The 17,399-nt window shown below is 46.1% G+C and overlaps 2 protein-coding genes across 3 annotated transcripts; one reads left to right on the top strand and one right to left on the bottom strand.

The window, feature by feature from the left end:
* The first annotated feature begins 3,623 nt into the window (after window positions 1–3,623).
* LOC136531033 (fimbrin-5-like) lies at window positions 3,624–14,718 on the top strand. Of its 2 annotated transcripts, none has more exons than XM_066523745.1 (15): window positions 3,624–3,771; window positions 3,870–4,107; window positions 4,209–4,382; window positions 4,480–4,727; window positions 4,849–5,020; window positions 5,504–5,542; window positions 5,677–5,751; window positions 5,902–6,018; window positions 6,298–6,509; window positions 7,229–7,381; window positions 7,461–7,660; window positions 7,982–8,139; window positions 8,225–8,321; window positions 8,402–8,493; window positions 14,130–14,718. In XM_066523745.1, the coding sequence occupies exons 2-15, from the start codon at window positions 4,021–4,023 to the stop codon at window positions 14,319–14,321; spliced, it is 2,016 nt and encodes a 671-aa protein (XP_066379842.1). In that variant the 5' UTR covers window positions 3,624–3,771; window positions 3,870–4,020; the 3' UTR covers window positions 14,322–14,718. The 2 variants fall into 2 exon arrangements, with proteins under 2 accessions (XP_066379842.1, XP_066379843.1); XM_066523746.1 differs by having other exon boundaries at window positions 3,625–3,771; window positions 3,899–4,107.
* A 275-nt stretch (window positions 14,719–14,993) lies between these two features.
* Window positions 14,994–15,656, bottom strand: LOC136531034 (glycine-rich protein 3 short isoform-like). Its single transcript, XM_066523748.1, has 2 exons — window positions 15,544–15,656; window positions 14,994–15,452 (listed from the first exon to the last, which is right to left on the bottom strand). The coding sequence occupies exons 1-2, from the start codon at window positions 15,626–15,628 to the stop codon at window positions 15,184–15,186; spliced, it is 354 nt and encodes a 117-aa protein (XP_066379845.1). The 5' UTR covers window positions 15,629–15,656; the 3' UTR covers window positions 14,994–15,183.
* Window positions 15,657–17,399: the final 1,743 nt, after the last annotated feature.

Raw genomic sequence — 17,399 nt, 5'->3', positions numbered from 1 at the left:
TGCTAAGGGTAAAGGTCATGAACATATGTGGAGTGTATTTAATTTCAGTATAGACGGAGGTGTGATTTAAATAATTCCTTAGGCCTTGGGTCAAATTTTTTTTTTTCTAAAAAATGCATATGAATCCCCTCCTTTAGACACGAAGAAAGTATAGAGTTGGGCTTGGCACAACATATTCCTCTTTGACTTTGTTATCAGGCCATTCATCAAGCTATAAGGCCGTTCACAATCTAACAACCAATTGTCTTGTATCACAATTTGAAAAGACACAGCTAATAGGTAGGGAATTAATAGTTAGCTAGCTAATATTAGCTATGAACTATTAGCTAGCTTAGCTAACTATTACTCCCTCCCTCCTAAATTATAAGTGGTTCTAATCTTGTTATACATCTAGACATGGCCTATATCTAATGTATATAGAAAAAAGCAATGTACATAGACAAAAATAAGAATGATTTATAATTTGGAACAGAGAGATTAACTGCTAGTGGATTAGGGATGAAAATGGCCGAAAACAATCCGGGTGTATTGATTAGGGATGAAAACGACCCGAAACAGTCATGGCATACACACCGTTACACAACTAGCGCAACACTTTGCACTGCCCAGATGCGACGTCGCCTTTTTTGCATGGGGTTAGCTGTATGCATGATGTACACAAACGGACGCATTCCATGGCCACACGGCATCATCAAGTGGGTGAAATTGTTAGGTGTCCATGTCGATCGTCTTCCCGCCCTGCCCCCGCCCTGCAAGTGGCGCGGTCGGCAACAGAAATGCCGTCGTCGATGACCCAGAAGCGACTATCAATGAAGGGCTAGGAGATGGCCGAGCGCTAGTCCTGAATCTATAACACGCACATCTGAAGCAGAATAGCTTTCAAATTCCAAGAACTCAAGAAGTTTGATGCTCAGAAACTATTCGTGAACCCAGCCCATGCATGTTATTATTCACTCACAAGTTCACATTTACGTAATGTACAGAACAGTTCATGAACTCTCGGACACACGCCAGTTTACAAGCCTTCCATAAAGTTCCAACGTCCCCGCAAGGCTTATTTAGCCCTTGGAAGGCACTGCCGGCGCTTTGCACACTGGACACCAGTTCTTCTGCCCTAGCCACTGGCCTACGCAGCACACATGGTACCGGTGCTCGCACGATAGCCTCCCAACTTTTTCGCCCTCCACGTACTCTTCCTGGAGCAAACAAAGATGTTTAAGTTTCAGTCCATAACAGAATATTTCTACACCAGTTCCTTTGGTTATGCACATGAGAAGAATGAAAAAAGTTAAACCCTAAAAACATCAATAATGGAATAATAAGCAGTACAGTGCAAAATGAAGCATAAACAGTATTTGCAGAAAGGGTGTTCGATTGCTCGATAACTTGAAGCCTAGTTTGACGATGCCTACCACTGATATCGGAGAAATACAACCTGTGTAATTGTGGTTTCTGGAAAAACAGGCTTCTCTATGGTTCGGTCACTTTTGAACCTTGCAAACGCATGTGAAAAACTTGGATGTTGTTATGATCAATCTAGGATGAAAGTTCAGGGGGCTAAAAGTTAATCTTTAATCTCCCGCCTCTCCTCCTCAAAGCAACCATGGCAAAAATTCTTGGAGGGGCTCTAGGGGGCTCCATGGGATCAGCGGCGGTAGGGTAAAACTGTCCCAGGTCAGAATGTAAAGTATTTTTATGGCTGGCCATTCGAAACAAATGTTGGGCAGCGGTCGACTAGCAAAAGGAGCTCTAGCACACTCGAGCAATGTGTGCCGTGTGATTAGGAGGAACCTGCCCAACATATCCTCTCCACTTGTGTGTTTGCTTATCAATTTCTGGTATAATTTGCTAGCTCAGCTTGAGCTGGACAGAGGTGGCTCCAAGACGTAATGAATTGAGCTTTGCATATTGGTGGAGAAAGGCAAATCGAAAGATTGATAAGGCCGATAGAAATGGGTTCATAGTATTGTGATGAATCCGAAGAAACAGGCATAATCCGAAGATTTGGATGAAATCATAAACCAGAAACAACATATCCACGCAAAAAAGGGTACAAGAGGAGACATCATATCTTGCTACGAGAGACAAACAAGCGGAGGAAACAACAAGCGACGTGGAAGGTCCATGCAAACATGCACGACCGCAACAAATCTGGAGAAGAGGAAGTAGACCAGCCACAGAGGAAGAAGACGAGGGTCGTGGAGCGCCGAACACCACCACGAGCAGGCGAAGAAGATGAAGTGGTTGGCGGACCGCAGCCGGAGAAGAACCAGGCACACAAACCCTAGCTGCAGCAGAGAGATGGGAGCGGGAGAACTCCCAAATCGCAAGGGCTGGAGCGTTTACTACCACGCCGTCTAGAGCAGGGCAAGTGACGAAGGCGAGTGGAGCGAACGAGGGGAGGAGACGCGGCGAAGAGCACGAGAGGGGATAAATGGACGAGTGAGCCCGTAACTTTCTTTGTTTGCCTGTGGAATTCCTTGCATGCAGTGCATGCAAAAAGCTGGAAGGAGGGAGAAAACAAAGCTGAAAGCCGGAATTGCTTGCATGCAGTGCAGTGCACGTCCGTTGTTGGAGGGACAAATCACGGTCTACAGTTGCCAGATTTGTTCGCTAGTTACCAATTTTGTTCTTTTTTTTTTTTCATAAAATAGTAGACATGCACGTGCGACCCACGTGTAAATAAAAAACATACATAATGGTGGAACTAAAAAATTCTTAGAATAGAACATATATATAATAAATAAGTCTATTTAACAATCTCATCATGGTATACTCACTCCCCCTCAACCAGGGCCAAGGGTAGGCCAGTTAGTAGAGACCATAGCAATTATAGATAGCATTATTCTTCAGCTTCGAAATAAGACAATAAATTAGTAATTGGTACCCGTAAAAAGATTACATTTGATCTTAAATTTTCAGGTGGCAGGCTGCACTACATAATCAATTTCCAACCGTTCTAGTGCGAGGCTAATATCATATTTCCTAGAAACACTCAACTATAAAACACCTCCAACTGAACCGTAAACTGCAAACATCATATATTTACTTTTCATTGTTTTATAAATTGACTAGTACTTAAATCTGTAAAATAATGTATTAATGGGAATATTGATATTATGGTAGCACATAAGTTGGCATCAGCTTACCTGTACAAACTTTCGTTTCATTGGCCGATAAAGCAAGATCGCGAACCACCAAGTTTTTTTTCTCTTCTTTTTTAATGTGCTTCAAATCGAGGTAAAGCAAATGGGCTGGGGCTACGGAATACACTGGTCAGCCCAAGTAGAAGCCCAATGAAGCGTTCCCTCAGCACAAGTGGTCGAGTATCGTCTTCTTCGTTCAGACGGCCTGCGAAACAGAGCTTCGAATCAGCGATGGCGGACGTCAGCCAGGGTTTCGAGAGGGTATCCATGCTGCTGGAATAGTCCAACGCCCCTGTCCACAAGCATTCCCTACTGAGACACCATGGCACCCTCTATGGTGGGGGAGTCACTCAGAGGTTCAGCTCCTAAGATTAGCAGGCGAGCTATTTGTGGCGGGGCGAAAGGGAGCCACTTTTTTAGCTTCCCCCGTCCCAAAGTTTCAAGTTTTTGTTTGTATGGCTGCATGCAATCCAACCACACGTCCCCTCCCCCACCTTTGTTGGGGTCTGCTAGGAAGCAATATTCCGTGAGGAGGGAGTAATTTGAGCGGAAAGAAAAAAGAAGAAGAAGATTGTGTTTTCTTTGAAGGCAGAGGATTTTTACCTTTAGCCAGACCCTTGGGAAGGTTAGTGATGATTTCTTCTCTTGTTCTTGTCATGGGTGTTTCAGATTCCATTCGAATCCACTCGTCGTTCTGATTATTCGTTGCTTTGATGCATTCAGTGCTAATATTGGAACAAAATCCATGGAAGGTTAATGGCAGCTAGTCTGCCTGTAGTTGAGGAAAAGAATTTTGTGACGGAGACAACAATTGCCCAAGTGCAAGAAGTAACATTGTTGAAATAACTAGTCTGATCCTTGAAATTTGAAGACAATGTCTACCTTCTTTGGTGTTCTTGTCTCTGATCCAGCGCTGCAGAGCCAGTTCACCCAAGTGCAGCTCAGGACCCTCAAAACAAAGGTAAGCACTAATCACTTCGATCAGTTTTCACTCGCGTCCATAGTTCTGATGTTACATATTGTTTAACCGCATTGCTCCTGTTTTATCCTTTACTGTAATAGTTTGCATCTGCAAAGAGACCAAACGCAGAGCATGTAACCATAAAAGATTTGCCCCCAGTGATGGAAAAACTGAGGGGCATCCATGAGGTTCTATCCGAAGAAGAGGTCAGCAAATTTTTAAGCGAGACCTATCCTGATATGAACCAACCTATAGAATTTGAGCCGTTCCTTAAGGTACATAGGATCATTTTTTTGGTCTAACCTACTATCAATTTATCATAGTATTTATGTTGAAAAATTGCTTTAGTAATGCAATCTTGTAATTTTTTAGGAGTACTTAAATCTTCAAGCTAAAGGGAGCAGCAAATCAGGAGGCAAAAAGAAACTGAAGGGATCTGTGTCGTTTTTGAAAGCTTCCACCACTACTCTCTTGCATGTCATTAACGAGTCTGAGAAGACTTCCTATGTGAACCACATAAATAATTTTCTGAAAGAGGACCCTTTCCTGAAGAATTTCTTGCCAGTGGATCCAGCATCGAACGAGCTATTCAACCTTGTTCGGGACGGTGTGCTACTTTGGTGAGCTTTTTTTTAGCAGTGTTACTGCTACGCTGTTATGTTCTTCTACTATGCCATTTCTTCATTTTAACTTTTGTTCATGATCTTCTAAGGCTTGTCCCCTTATCTTCTAATGAATCAGCAAGTTGATCAATGTTGCTGTTCCGGGCACAATAGATGAGAGAGCAATCAATACAAAAAAGGATCTTAACCCATGGGAGAGGAACGAGAACCATACCCTTTGTCTTAACTCTGCAAAGGCCATTGGTTGCACTGTTGTTAACATTGGAACACAAGATTTGATTGAAGCTAGAGTACGTTTTCATGTTATCTAATTATGATTTTGTTTTCCTTTTTTCCCAATATAACTAGTCAAGAAGATAAGGAAGTCAATTTTGGAATGACAAATTGTTGACTATGTTGAAATACATTGTTGTCCGCAACAACATTTTTAAAATGAAATAATTTTTATACTCCATCATGTTTTACATTTTGGGCATCGACACGGTCTTCAAAACATAGCTTTGACTAGTATATTTTTCCTTATAAAACTTTTATAAAACATGGTAAAATTATACTACATTTTGAAATAAATATCCTTACAACATTTTCGAACATCCTAACTCAACACATAAAAAGTAACATGCAACCAAGTTTGGAATGGTTGACTCAGGAAAACCCCAAAATGTCACTTATCTGTGATTGGATGAGATAAACATTATCACTTTGGTAGTCAATTTATAATTTATGAATCAGTTACATCATTTGGGGACTAAATATCTTATGCTTCTGTGCAGCCTCATCTAGTTCTTGGGCTGTTATGTCAGATCATAAAGGTGTGTGTGCACAAATATTACTATATCAATTAGCAATTAGTAAAGAAATCTTCAGCGGTATAGTTTTGAATTGCTACATCATTTGCAAGCAACTATATGGTGGTTCACAATGTGTTTCACTGACCCTGTCTCAGATACAACTACTAGCTGATCTGGACATAAAGAAAACACCTCAATTGGCAGAGTTGGTTGCTGATGATAATGGCAAGGTTTGGATCACCATGAATTTAAATGTCATGCATGTATAGAAAGAACTATCTACATAAATACATGGTTATTACAAAAAGAGTTGAATCATGGTTAATTTGTTGTTCACTGACAAAGTATTGCTAATTTGGTGTTGCCATGATGCTATATAGGAAGCAGAGGAGCTGGTCACCTTAGCACCAGATAAAATGTTGCTTAAATGGATGAACTTCCATCTCAAGAAAGCAGGGTATAAAAAAACTGTGACAAATTTCTCTACTGATGTGAAGGTATGTATATCTTAGTACACCTAGATATTATTCATTGTCATACACCTCCACATGACATTCCTTATAGACAAATGTTTCTTAGACAACCTATAGCATTCAGGAAAAGACATTTCCTTATAGACAGAAACAACTGCAACATGTGTGGCTTGTTTATGTATGGTTGTCAAATTACTTGATATATTCACCAATCACCACATTTTCCAATAGTGTTAACACACATGGTGATATTGACTATGGGTAATTTTGTTGTTCCATATCTTATGGATAGCCTACATGCAGGATGGTGAAGCATATGCTTACCTTCTCAGCACCCTTGCTCCAGAGCTTAGCTCAAAAACCATGATAGAAACTTCAGATCCAAAGGAGAGGGCGCAGAAAATACTTGAAACCGCAGAAAAGCTTGATTGTACAAGATATGTAACGTCTAAAGATATTGTTGAAGGTTCAGCCAATCTTAACTTGGCATTTGTTGCTCAAATATTCCAAAACAGGTAAGTACGTAGAGAGAAAAGACCTTCCCTATCTTAGGTTGACAAGAATTCACAATAAAGTTCAGCAATTAACTAGCATGTGTTATACTTATACCTCTTGCCTATGTCTTCACCATGAACACATTACAATAATTTGATACTGTTGAAATTTAACCTTTCAAATGCATTGTACGAAAAATCTTCTCTATTTTTGTGAACGGTGTACATGGTTTTGAATTACATTATCTCCCTAGCATTGCTGTTCCGTTTTTTAGGAGCTGGATTACTCAACATTTGATGATAATAAAAACAAACCGATCAGATGAATTTTGTAAAAAAACTATATATGTGTAACCAGGAAGGTATATTTATCAACTATGAATGTGCAAATATAGAGAAGATTCCCGTGACAAAATTTTGTTCTTATTTTTAGTTTTGAGGAAAGTTATTAACACATGGACAGATGTCTATCATTATCTTGATTATCATTTAAATGTGCAAATACAGGAAAAACAACTGAAATACATATCATGTCTTTAGTCTTTCATTTAGTTTTTCATACACTAGTACTGATCTCCATGGATTGCAATAGCATTCACACCACAGTGAATGTTGAATGTTTATTCAGTTACTCCTCTAAAAGAAAAGAGCATGACTCTTCATCATATCTGCCTAAACTACGAACAACATTCCTCCCTTTGTTAATGCATCTTGTGTGGAACGATTACAAACTTGTGCAGAAATGGTCTATCAACCAACACTGTGGCTCCCGTTCATCAAGATACTCCTGATGATGTGGAGGCATCCAGGGAAGAGAGAGCATTTCGCCTATGGATCAACAGTCTTGGAATTCCAACTTATGTGAACCATTTGTTTGAGGATGTTAGGACTGGGTAAGACTCATCTCTAAGAAAAAATAACCTTAGCTTTTTTTGATATATATGTTGCTACCTTACCGAAGTTTATTTGCAGATGGGTTATGCTAGAGGTTCTTGACAAAATTTCTCCTGGGTCAGTTAACTGGAAGCATGCATCTAAACCACCAATTATTATGCCATTTAGAAAGGTTGAAAACTGTAATCAGGTTATCAAAATTGGGAAGGAGATGAACTTTTCTCTGGTAAATGTAGCAGGAAATGACATTGTGCAAGGAAATAAGAAACTAATTCTAGGTAAATACATGCTTATATATAAGCTTCTTTGATCTTATTCCAATTGTTACTTTGATGCTCTAGATTTGTTTTAAAAATCTGTTCACATTTTCATTTATTATGGATAGATTATGTTATTTTAGCCTATCATATCAAGATTCAACTGTTTCATATAGTAACACCAATTCTTTAAAAGGAAAAAAAGAAAACAAGCATATACATATGTGAGTAGGAGGCTTAAATTACTTTTTTTTTGGAAATATTAATGACCGTTAGTTGCTATTTCCTATAAGAGGAGAAAAAGTGCTTCGATTACTTCATTGAGTTTTTGTTTACTCACAGCTTTCCTGTGGCAACTCATGAGGACTAGTATCCTACAATTGCTAAAGAACTTGAGATCCCACTCTGAAGAGAAAGAGATCACAGACGCTGACATTCTCATTTGGGCTAATAACAAGGTCAAGGAATCTGGCAAAACTTCCCATATTGAAAGCTTCAAGGTTCATCAATCAACCTCCACCATTTTGGCTAAATTGAGCTATCCTGTTATGTGCATAGCGTTAATTTGTTCTCTCGATTCTCTAGGACAAAACAATAGCAGATGGGGTGTTCTTTCTCGAGCTCCTAAGTGCTGTGCAGAGCAGGGTTGTTGATTGGAACATGGTGAAGAAGGGGGAGGATGGTTCGTATCAATTTCATGTATATATCGTGTTATCCTGTGAAGTTTCACAAGTACCATGTCATTTGCTTTCATGGTTGCAGAGGACGAGAAGAAGATGAATGCAACATACATCATCAGTGTTGCTAGGAAGCTAGGTTGCACTGTCTTCTTGTTGCCTGAAGACATAATGGAGGTAACAAGGGAATGCCGTATTAGTAGCATGTATAAATTCGACAAAAATGATATAAACAAATTAACAAGCTTATAAAAATTAACACTAGGCATACCCGTGGTCTTAGCTCAATTTCTGTGTTGGCCCACAGGATCACCGGCTTAGGTGAGTGAACCACTCACCAGTCTTACCGAGCACCCGCTAGTGTTGTCGAGCACTCACTAGCCGTGCCGACCACGAACAAGCGTTGTGCATCCCCACACACTATGGCTGGAGCTAGAAGAAGAAGAGAGAACAGAGCATGCACACACAATACAAGACACCAGCGTTGGCCGAAGCCCTGTCTGTGAGATGGCAAATCTGAGCTCTCTTTACTGAGTTGCCGTGGTAGTCTATTTATACAACTCTATCCATATAGTCCTAGTACAGCGCACATGCTGTAACAGTAACTAGATAATATACAGGGCTGACTCTACGCCGGCCACTGCATATGCCTACAGTGCTGCAAGTGAGTCGTGCGGCGCCTGCACCTACAGCGGCTACAGTATCACAGCAGGGGCCTTTTCGGCGTCGCCTTCCCTTGTTGTGTTCACACAAGGTAACAGTAGATTATATAACAATCTTTTCCTAATCCTACTGCTAACCCTTGTACCCTCTCCATGCCGATCATCTCCTTCAGCTCCGTGAGTCGAAAACGTCCGAGCGGTTTGGTGAGGACGTCCGCGAGTTGTCGACCAGTTTCGACGAACTCGATGACGATCTGCCCTCCATCGACACAGTCCCTAAGGAAGTGGAACTTCACGTCGATGTGTTTGCTCCGGTCGTGCAGAACCGGATTCTTCGCGAGGGCGATGGCGAGCTGGTTGTCCACCATCATTGCTGGTGGGTGAGCTTCCACACCGGTCAGCTCGCCCAGCAGCCGGTGTAGCCATACAACTTGGCACGCCGCTGTGGCCGCCGCTACGTACTCTGCCTCACATGTAGATAGCGCCATCACTTTCTGTTTTAGTGACAACCATGAAATTGGGGTCGACCCGAGGAAGACGAGCACGTCAAGAGGTGCTTCGTCGCTCGTCGATGTCCCCCGCCATGTCTGCATCATTGAACACAGTGAGTTGCAGCCTACTCCCGCTGGTCCTTGTGAAGATGATCCCATGATCCACCATCCTCTTGACGTAGCGTAGTAGCCGCTTCACCGCAGCCCAGTGATTCTCTCTAGGATCCTCCATGAAGCGACTGACGTAGCCCACGACGAACACAATGTCCGGCCTCGTGTAGACTAGGTAGCGCAAACCGCCGCCGATGCTCTGGTAGAGTGTCGCATCCACCTTCGCCGCGATGCTGGCCTTCGTCAGCTTCAGCCGCTCCTCCATCGGAGTCACGCATGGCTTGCACTTAGTCATGCCGCTCCTTTCCAACAGCTTGGAGGCATACGCGCTCTGACCGAGCGTGAGTTCCTCCTTCCCCTGTCTCACTTCGATGCCGAGGTAGTAGGAGAGTGCGTCGAGATCGCTCATTCGAAAACGAGCCGCCATCTCGTGCTTGAAGCTGTTGATGTCCTCCGTGCGCGCGCCGGTGATGATCAAGTCATCCACATACACGCCGACGACGAGCTCCTCCTTCCCCCGTCGCCGCATGTAGAGCGCGTGCTCTGTTGCGCACCTTTGAAACCCAAGCTCGCCCAGCGTGGCGTCAAGATTGGCGTTCCATGCTCGTGGGGCCTGCCGCAGCCCATAGAGCACCTTGCGCAGTCGGAGCACCCTGTGCTCCTCTCCCTTGACGGTGAAACCTATAGGTTGCTTGGCGAAGACCATTTCTACCAGTTTGCCATTGAGGAAGGCCGATTTAACATCCAAGTGATGGACGCGCCGGTCCTTTGCTGCTGCCAAGGCAAGTAGCAAACGGACCGACTCCATGCGCGCTACTGGTGCAAAGACCTCCTCGAAGTCTATGCCCTCGCGCTGAACAAAGCCTTGGGCGACGAGACGCGCCTTGTGCTTGACAATGGCGCCGAGCTCGTCCCGCTCGACTTTGTACGCCCACTTCAGGCTGATCGGACGACATCCTGGAGGTGGATCGACGAGCTACCAAGTCTCGTTTTCCTCAATCGCCTTCGTCTCCTCCAGCATCGCCCGTCGCCAGTTTCCGTCCCGCTCGGCCAGCGCGAACATGGGTGGTTCCTCTGCACTAACTAGCAGCAGCTCTACATCATTGAGCAGCCGACCAGTCAGTCCTGAGGGTCATGTGCCGCCGACGATGTCGTCCAGCCTGCGGAACCGCACCTCCTCACCTTCGTGGAAGGCATCCACGAACTCAGTGATGTCACTTGGAGGTGAGGCGAACTCGATCGGCGTCGATGGAGTTCCCTATTCCGCTAGAGTGCTCGGTACAGTACCTGAAGTGCTCGGCACCCCAGGTTCAGTGCTCGGCACTACTTCTGGACAGCTCGTCATAACTCCTGCAGTGTTCAGCCACACTGTAGGAGTGCTCAGCCTCAGTCTTGGAGTGGTCGGCGCCACTGTAGGACGTCTTGGCTCCGCCACGGGAGTGCTCGTCACCCATCCTAGAGTGGTCGCCACCACTGCAGAACTGCCCGGCACTACTCCTGGCGTGCTCGGCATCCCTCTAGGAGTGCTCGACACTCCTCCCAGAGTGCTTGGCATCCCTCCCGAAGTGCTCGGCACTGACCCAGGAGTGCTTGGCTCCACCGCCGGAGTGCTCGGCACTCCTCCTGGAGTGCTCGGCACCTCTTCCCTAGTGTCTCCACCACCGTGGATGACCAAGTGCTCGACGACGAAGGTGCTGGTGAAGCTGCCAGCTTCCCCTGTGCTCAGACTGCTCCAGTCCCAAGCCGCCTCCTCGTCGAACACGACGTCGCGTGAGACAAGCACCTTGTCTCCGTATGGGTCGTAGAGCTAGTACACCTTGGTACCCTCCGCGTAGCCCAAGAACACCATGGGTGTGCTCCTGTCCTCCAGCTTGGTGAGGTTCGGCTTCATCTTCCTGACGTGGCCGATGCAACCGAATGTCCGGAGGAAGGACACGCTCGGTTTGAGCCCATACCAAGCTTCGAACGACGTCTTGCCCGTCAGGGCTTTGGTCGGAGCGCGGTTGAGGATGAACATCGTCGTGGTCATCGCCTCCCCCCAGAACCTTGCCGGCATGCCTTTGGCCTTCATCATTGATCGGGCCATGCCGACCATCGTCTGGTTCCGCCTCTCCACCACGCCATTATGTTGTGGCGAGTACGGCGCGGTGTGGTGTTGCCCCACACCCTGATCTGCGCAGTACGCTGCGAACTCCACCGAAGTGAATTCGTCGCTGCGATCATTCCTCAGCACGCGGAGCTTCTTGCCGCTTTCGGCCTCCGCGCGCGTCTTGAACTTCTTGATCGCCGTCGCCGCTTCATCTTTACTCATCAGGAGTTGCAGCCACATGTAGCGACTGCAGTCATCCACGAGCAGGAGGAAGTACCGCCGACCACCGTTTATAGCAGGCGTGATCGGCCCGCAGAGGTCGTCGTGAACGAGCTCGAGAGCTTCCTTCGCGCGATACTTGGCCACCTTTGGGAAAGGTAGCCTTCTCTGCTTCCCGGCCAGGCAGTTGTCACACAGCTCGCCTTCGTGCTTGATGTGGGGTACCCTTGGACCATCTTCTCCAGCCAACCAAGCGCGTCGAAGCTGAGATGTCCGAACCGGGCATGCCACATCCACAGTTCCTCGGAGTGCCTTGTCGCCAGGCACACTAGCTGCTCTACCTTCAGGTTGAGTAGGTACAACCGGTTCAGGGACCTCTTCACCTTGGCAAGAAGTCGCTGCTCTCGGTCCTTGATCCTAAGGACATCGTCCTTGATCAGTACCTCACTACTGCGCTCATCCAGCTGACCAATGCTGATGATGCTGGAACGCAACTGCGGGATGTAATATACATCTGTTAGCGCGCGGTGCTCCCCGTTTCGGCATCTGAAGATAATGGTGCCGCGCCCTTGGATAGCCACCCTTGAGCCGTCACCAAACTTCACCGTACCGGTAACATCGCCGTCGAGCTCGGAGAAGGATGCCTTAGAGCCCGTCATGTGGTTGCTGGCACCGTAGTCCAGATACCACCACTGCTCCTGGTCGGCGCCCACACGTCCGAGGTGAACTTGGGCGCGTGGTTCGTCGAGGTTGACGGTCTTCAGGGCCTTCCCAGGTCCTTCCACCGTCGTCGCCTCTTCGTTCTCCTCGGCCTCGATGTCGTGCAGTGCACAGAACGTCGCCATCAGGATAGTGGCCTCATCCTCATCATCAGCTTGCGCCAGATGAGCTTCAGCCTTCTTCTCCTGCTTGCGGTTTGGGCACTCCCGTGTCCAATGGCCCATCTTCCCGCAACGCCGGCAGGCGTTGGGGTCGACCTGCTTCTTCGGATCTCCGAAGAAGCCTTGCCATGGCGCTTGCCATCGCCACCGCGACTAGAGGAGGCTGCCTTCCCGGAGTTCCTCCGAGCAGCTCACTCCTCTTCTGTCAGCAAGAGTTTCCCGCTGTCCTTCATTGCTGTCGCCTGCTCCAGGCGCTCGTCCACCACCCGTAGACGGCTTGTCACATCCTCAATGGTGAGGGTGGACAAGTCCAGCATCGTCTCTATGGAGAGAGCGATCTGGATGTACTTTGCCGGCACGGAGTGGAGGTACTTAGAGACCGCCTCTTCGTCGATGGTGACGCCGTGGCTTTTTAGCTTCCTGATGAGCGTCTATAGGCAGAGGGAGAAGTCCTCCACCATTGCGCGGTCGGAACCGACGCACATCGCTGTAATAGCCTCCCACGCCTCCTTAGCAGAGCTCTTCGTCCCCAACGGCTCCCTGTACTCTGCCGGTACAGCAGCGAGGATAGCCTCCAGCGCTGACATGTCATCTTCTTCATTGTCGGTGCCCTTGTCAACAGCATTCCAGAGCCGTCGGGCTCTGAGTTTGACCTTTATGGTCACCGACCACTCTCCATAGTTGGTGCGAGTCAGCGTCGGCCAACTAGTGCCGTTGAGCTCCCGCACCGTGCGAACAACGACCTCCAGTCGTGGTTGGGCAGCCACAGCAGTGCCATTGCTGTCGCTCATCTCCGAACCGTCCGTCATTGCCAGCGGTTAGTCTGGCGACGACGCTTGTACGGCTCTGATACCACTTGTTAGCCCACAGGATCACCAGCTCAGGTGAGTGAACCACTCACCAGTCTTGTCGAGCACCCGCTAGTGTTGCCGAGCACCCACTAGTCGTGCCGACCACGAACAAGCGTTGTCCGTCCCCACACACTATGGCTGAAGCTAGAAGAAGGGAGAACAGAGCATGCACACACAATACAAGACACCAGTGTTGGCCGAAGCCCTGTCTGTGAGATGGCAAATCTGAGCTCTCTTTACTGAGTTGCCGTGGTAGTCTATTTATACAACTCTATCCATCTAGTCCTAGTACAGCATACATGCTGTAACAGTAACTAGATAACATACAGGGCTGACTCTGTGCCGGCCACTGCATGTGCCTACAGTGCTGCAGGTGAGTCGTGCGACGCTTGCACCTGCAGCGGCTACAGTATGACAACAGGGGGCCTTTTCGGCGCCGCCTTCCCTTGCTATGTTCACACAAGGTAGCAGTAGATTATCTAACATTCTGTTCCTGTTTGCTGTGGCAGGTGAACCCAAAGATGATTCTCACCCTTACTGCAAGCATCATGTATTGGAGCCTACAGAAGCAAGGGCCTTACCAAAGTCCAGGACCGCAGGATACTCTTCCAGAGGAAGAGGAAGGCGAGGAGGAAGAGGAAGAGGAAGATGAGGATTTCGAAGGAGGCGTTGAAGATGGTGTCTCCGAAACGACCACTTGATAAGAATGTCATGGCTGAGACTAGGCATTCGCAGTTAAGTTACTGGTTTATCAGGGGCATTTCTGAAATGCTGAGGCAAAGAAATCCAAGGGAGCTGCAAAGAAGAAAGTTTTGGGTAACATAGTTGATTTCATTCTTTGCATGCCAAAGACAAATAGCAGCAATTCAAGTTTGCTTAGTTGATAACAGTGCCCACAATTGCGCAGCCTAATCTTGTAAGCTAACTGTATGCAAATGTGAGAATACTACCAAAATATTTTGCTAGACTGATAGATCAAGATCAAAACATCTAGCTTAGAAGTATTTTCGTCTTAATGGGCCTTGGGTTTGGGCCTCGTGAGGGGGCTGGTCCTTCTCATTGTGTGGGCCTGGCCTGCCTACTTGCCTAATTAATGCAATTCCATTATTTGAGTTGACATATCCAGCGTTTGACACTGCAGCATGCATGCATGGTGCCTTGTGATGGGTACTGTTACGGTTCATCTGTATCTGTATGTAAGGTGTTTCTCTCTTTCAGTGTATTGGCAGCAGAGAAGAGATATGTGTCAGCAGTCAGCTCTCTGCAAATGGTCGCATGGGGTATGCAGAGACAGAACCGAAACGCAACTTGTGAGGCTCAATCTGGAACCAAAAGGAAGAACCATCGTCTAAAATGAAAATAAGTGACGCATACATGCATATGCATCTTTATTTATTCAAATCAAAACCAGACTACATAGATGCATATGCATCTTTATTTATTCAAATCAAAACCAGACTTCTGCTGGCGACGTAGTAGTAGAGTAGGCCATATGTATGGACATGGATGCAGTACTTATTAGCTACGATAGGAGTCCATGCACATCTTGATCAGCATGTAGCTTCAGTTGTGGACCTCGGTGAACTCCGGGCGGTACATGGGCTCCGGGATCTCGTCGGCGCGCGAGCAGCACCGGCAACCGCCGTAGTACCCGCGGTTGCAGCAACCCCACCGGCAGTAGCCTCCGTGGCCGCCGCCAGGGTAGCCGCCCCCGCCCGGGTAGCCGCCCCGGCCGGGGTAGCCACCCCCACCGCGCCAGCCGCCGCCGCCCGGGTAGCCGCCGCCACGGTAGTCCTGTACGTCAGCTTTGTTCTCGTCGTCCTTGCTCGGCTCTGCATGATCCAACACAGACATATAGTACAAGTTACCGTGGCTGAAAGCTGAAACAACGCGGAATATAACAAAGCTAGTCGTTATGCTCACGGGTTTGTTCGTTAGCTGCTGAGGCGACAAGGAAAACGGCGGCGAGCAGGAGAGCCAACACGAGGAGTCGCTTGGACGACGCCATGTTTATCTCTCTCTATTCTCTGCAATTGTACTGGATCAGCTGCGAGTGTGTGATGAGAAGCTATGCATGCGAACCAAGCGTATTTATAGGCAGGACGAGGAGGCTGGGTATGGCTACCGATTTTTCTGAGATCCATCGTCGTCGGCATGCAACTGTAGGGCTACTAGGGCCCCATGGATAATTATAAGCGTTTGCCGTTGGGAGGAGATGGATGGCATTAACGCTGCCTCCTATCGTGCTTGCAAGTAGCCCAGCCGCCAGTGGCTGCGTGATCTCTCTGCCCGTTGAAATCTTGCATGCTCTCGGTGGGAAACATGCATGCAATGCAAGTTTGACTCGGAAGCATGCGCGCATGAACTATTAACACGTGTACGAGTAGCAAAAATTGTAAATATAATATAGGTTATCAAGCAGGCATGACGATACTATGCATGCATTTATATATGTAATAAATATGTTCAACTCGACGAACTTGCTAAGGGTGTCCCCCATGGTTTCAAATAGCTAGTCTATAAAGAATTCTATTGGCTATCAAGGAGAGAGATCAAACAGCTAGCGGCTCCAGAATAGCTAGCTAGTCTAGCTCGGTCTTTCAGAAACAATTCTCTCACAGCTTATACAACCCTCTACTACAATTTTTTATTGTTTCTAAACCTCATCTAACTAGCTATTTGCAAGTTACCATCGAGGACGCCCTATAGCTAGCTAGCAGCTCTCCTCCATCAGGATAAGGCATAGATAATGAGAAAAATAGTGTCTAGACGGTTTTATCCACATAGGTCAAATTTCATAGCATTGTGAGATGACTAGTGGTCTAGTGGGAAGATAACTTGATTTCTTTCTTGTTTTGCCTCTCTAAGGCATCCCCACCAAAACCTCTTTCCTCTTTCTCCTTGAAATTAGGTATAGGGGATTGAGAAAACTGAATTATATAATTTAGGGGATATGTGCTCCAACAGAGTATAGGACATTTATGGAGGCATCACCTTGAACATGATTCTAGTAGAGATAAAAAGTATGAGTGAAGACATGAAGCAAAATTTGTCATCTTGAAGAAAGAATTGAGTTCTATTCCCATTGGAGTTATATATATTGCCCTCGAAAGCAAAAACATGGTTAATACACTAGAGGTAATCATCATGATGAGTCAAATTTGGTTCTGAGAATGTTTTTTTAGTATGTAAGCTTAACTAAAAACAAGGGGCATGTGCTGACAACCAAAGTTGTCCGAAGCAGGTGGATCTAGGATGATATGGGAGAAATAGCCTAGCCGGACTTGTTTTGGTAACCTTTTCAAATGGCAAGATGGATTTCACTGTTGCATTCCTCTTGACTAGGGAATTGAAATGCATATGTAGAACATCCAATTTGGAGTCCGGATGAGAAAATTATGACTTTAGGAAGATACACCTCGCAAAAACTGGCTAAGTAGCAAATCTGAGTTTAGAGTTGTATTTTGATGTGATTTGTAAGGGTTTTTGACCCCTCACAGGATAAGTTCACCCTACCATGTATAATTGTTCTTCTCTTGATCCAATGATAAAGGGTGGCTGTAACACCTTCGGTGTTACACCCTAAACAAACTACTAAACCCTGTCATGAGCATCATGTTTATGTGATAATGCATGTGATAGAATGTGTAGATCAATTTCTTATAACCTAAAATGACCAATAAAAATGTTAAATAAAAATTGATTCAATAGCTCATGTTATGTCAAGTAGGGTTAAAAACCAATTTTTATTGAGCAAAAATATTATAGAACATGTGTGT

This window comes from Miscanthus floridulus, unplaced genomic scaffold (genome assembly GCF_019320115.1).
Source record: "Miscanthus floridulus cultivar M001 unplaced genomic scaffold, ASM1932011v1 fs_266_4_5, whole genome shotgun sequence".
In the NCBI taxonomy this organism is placed as follows: Eukaryota; Viridiplantae; Streptophyta; class Magnoliopsida; order Poales; family Poaceae; genus Miscanthus; species Miscanthus floridulus.
Note: the sequence above shows the minus strand (reverse complement) of the source record. Positions and strands in the feature narration are given on the sequence as shown.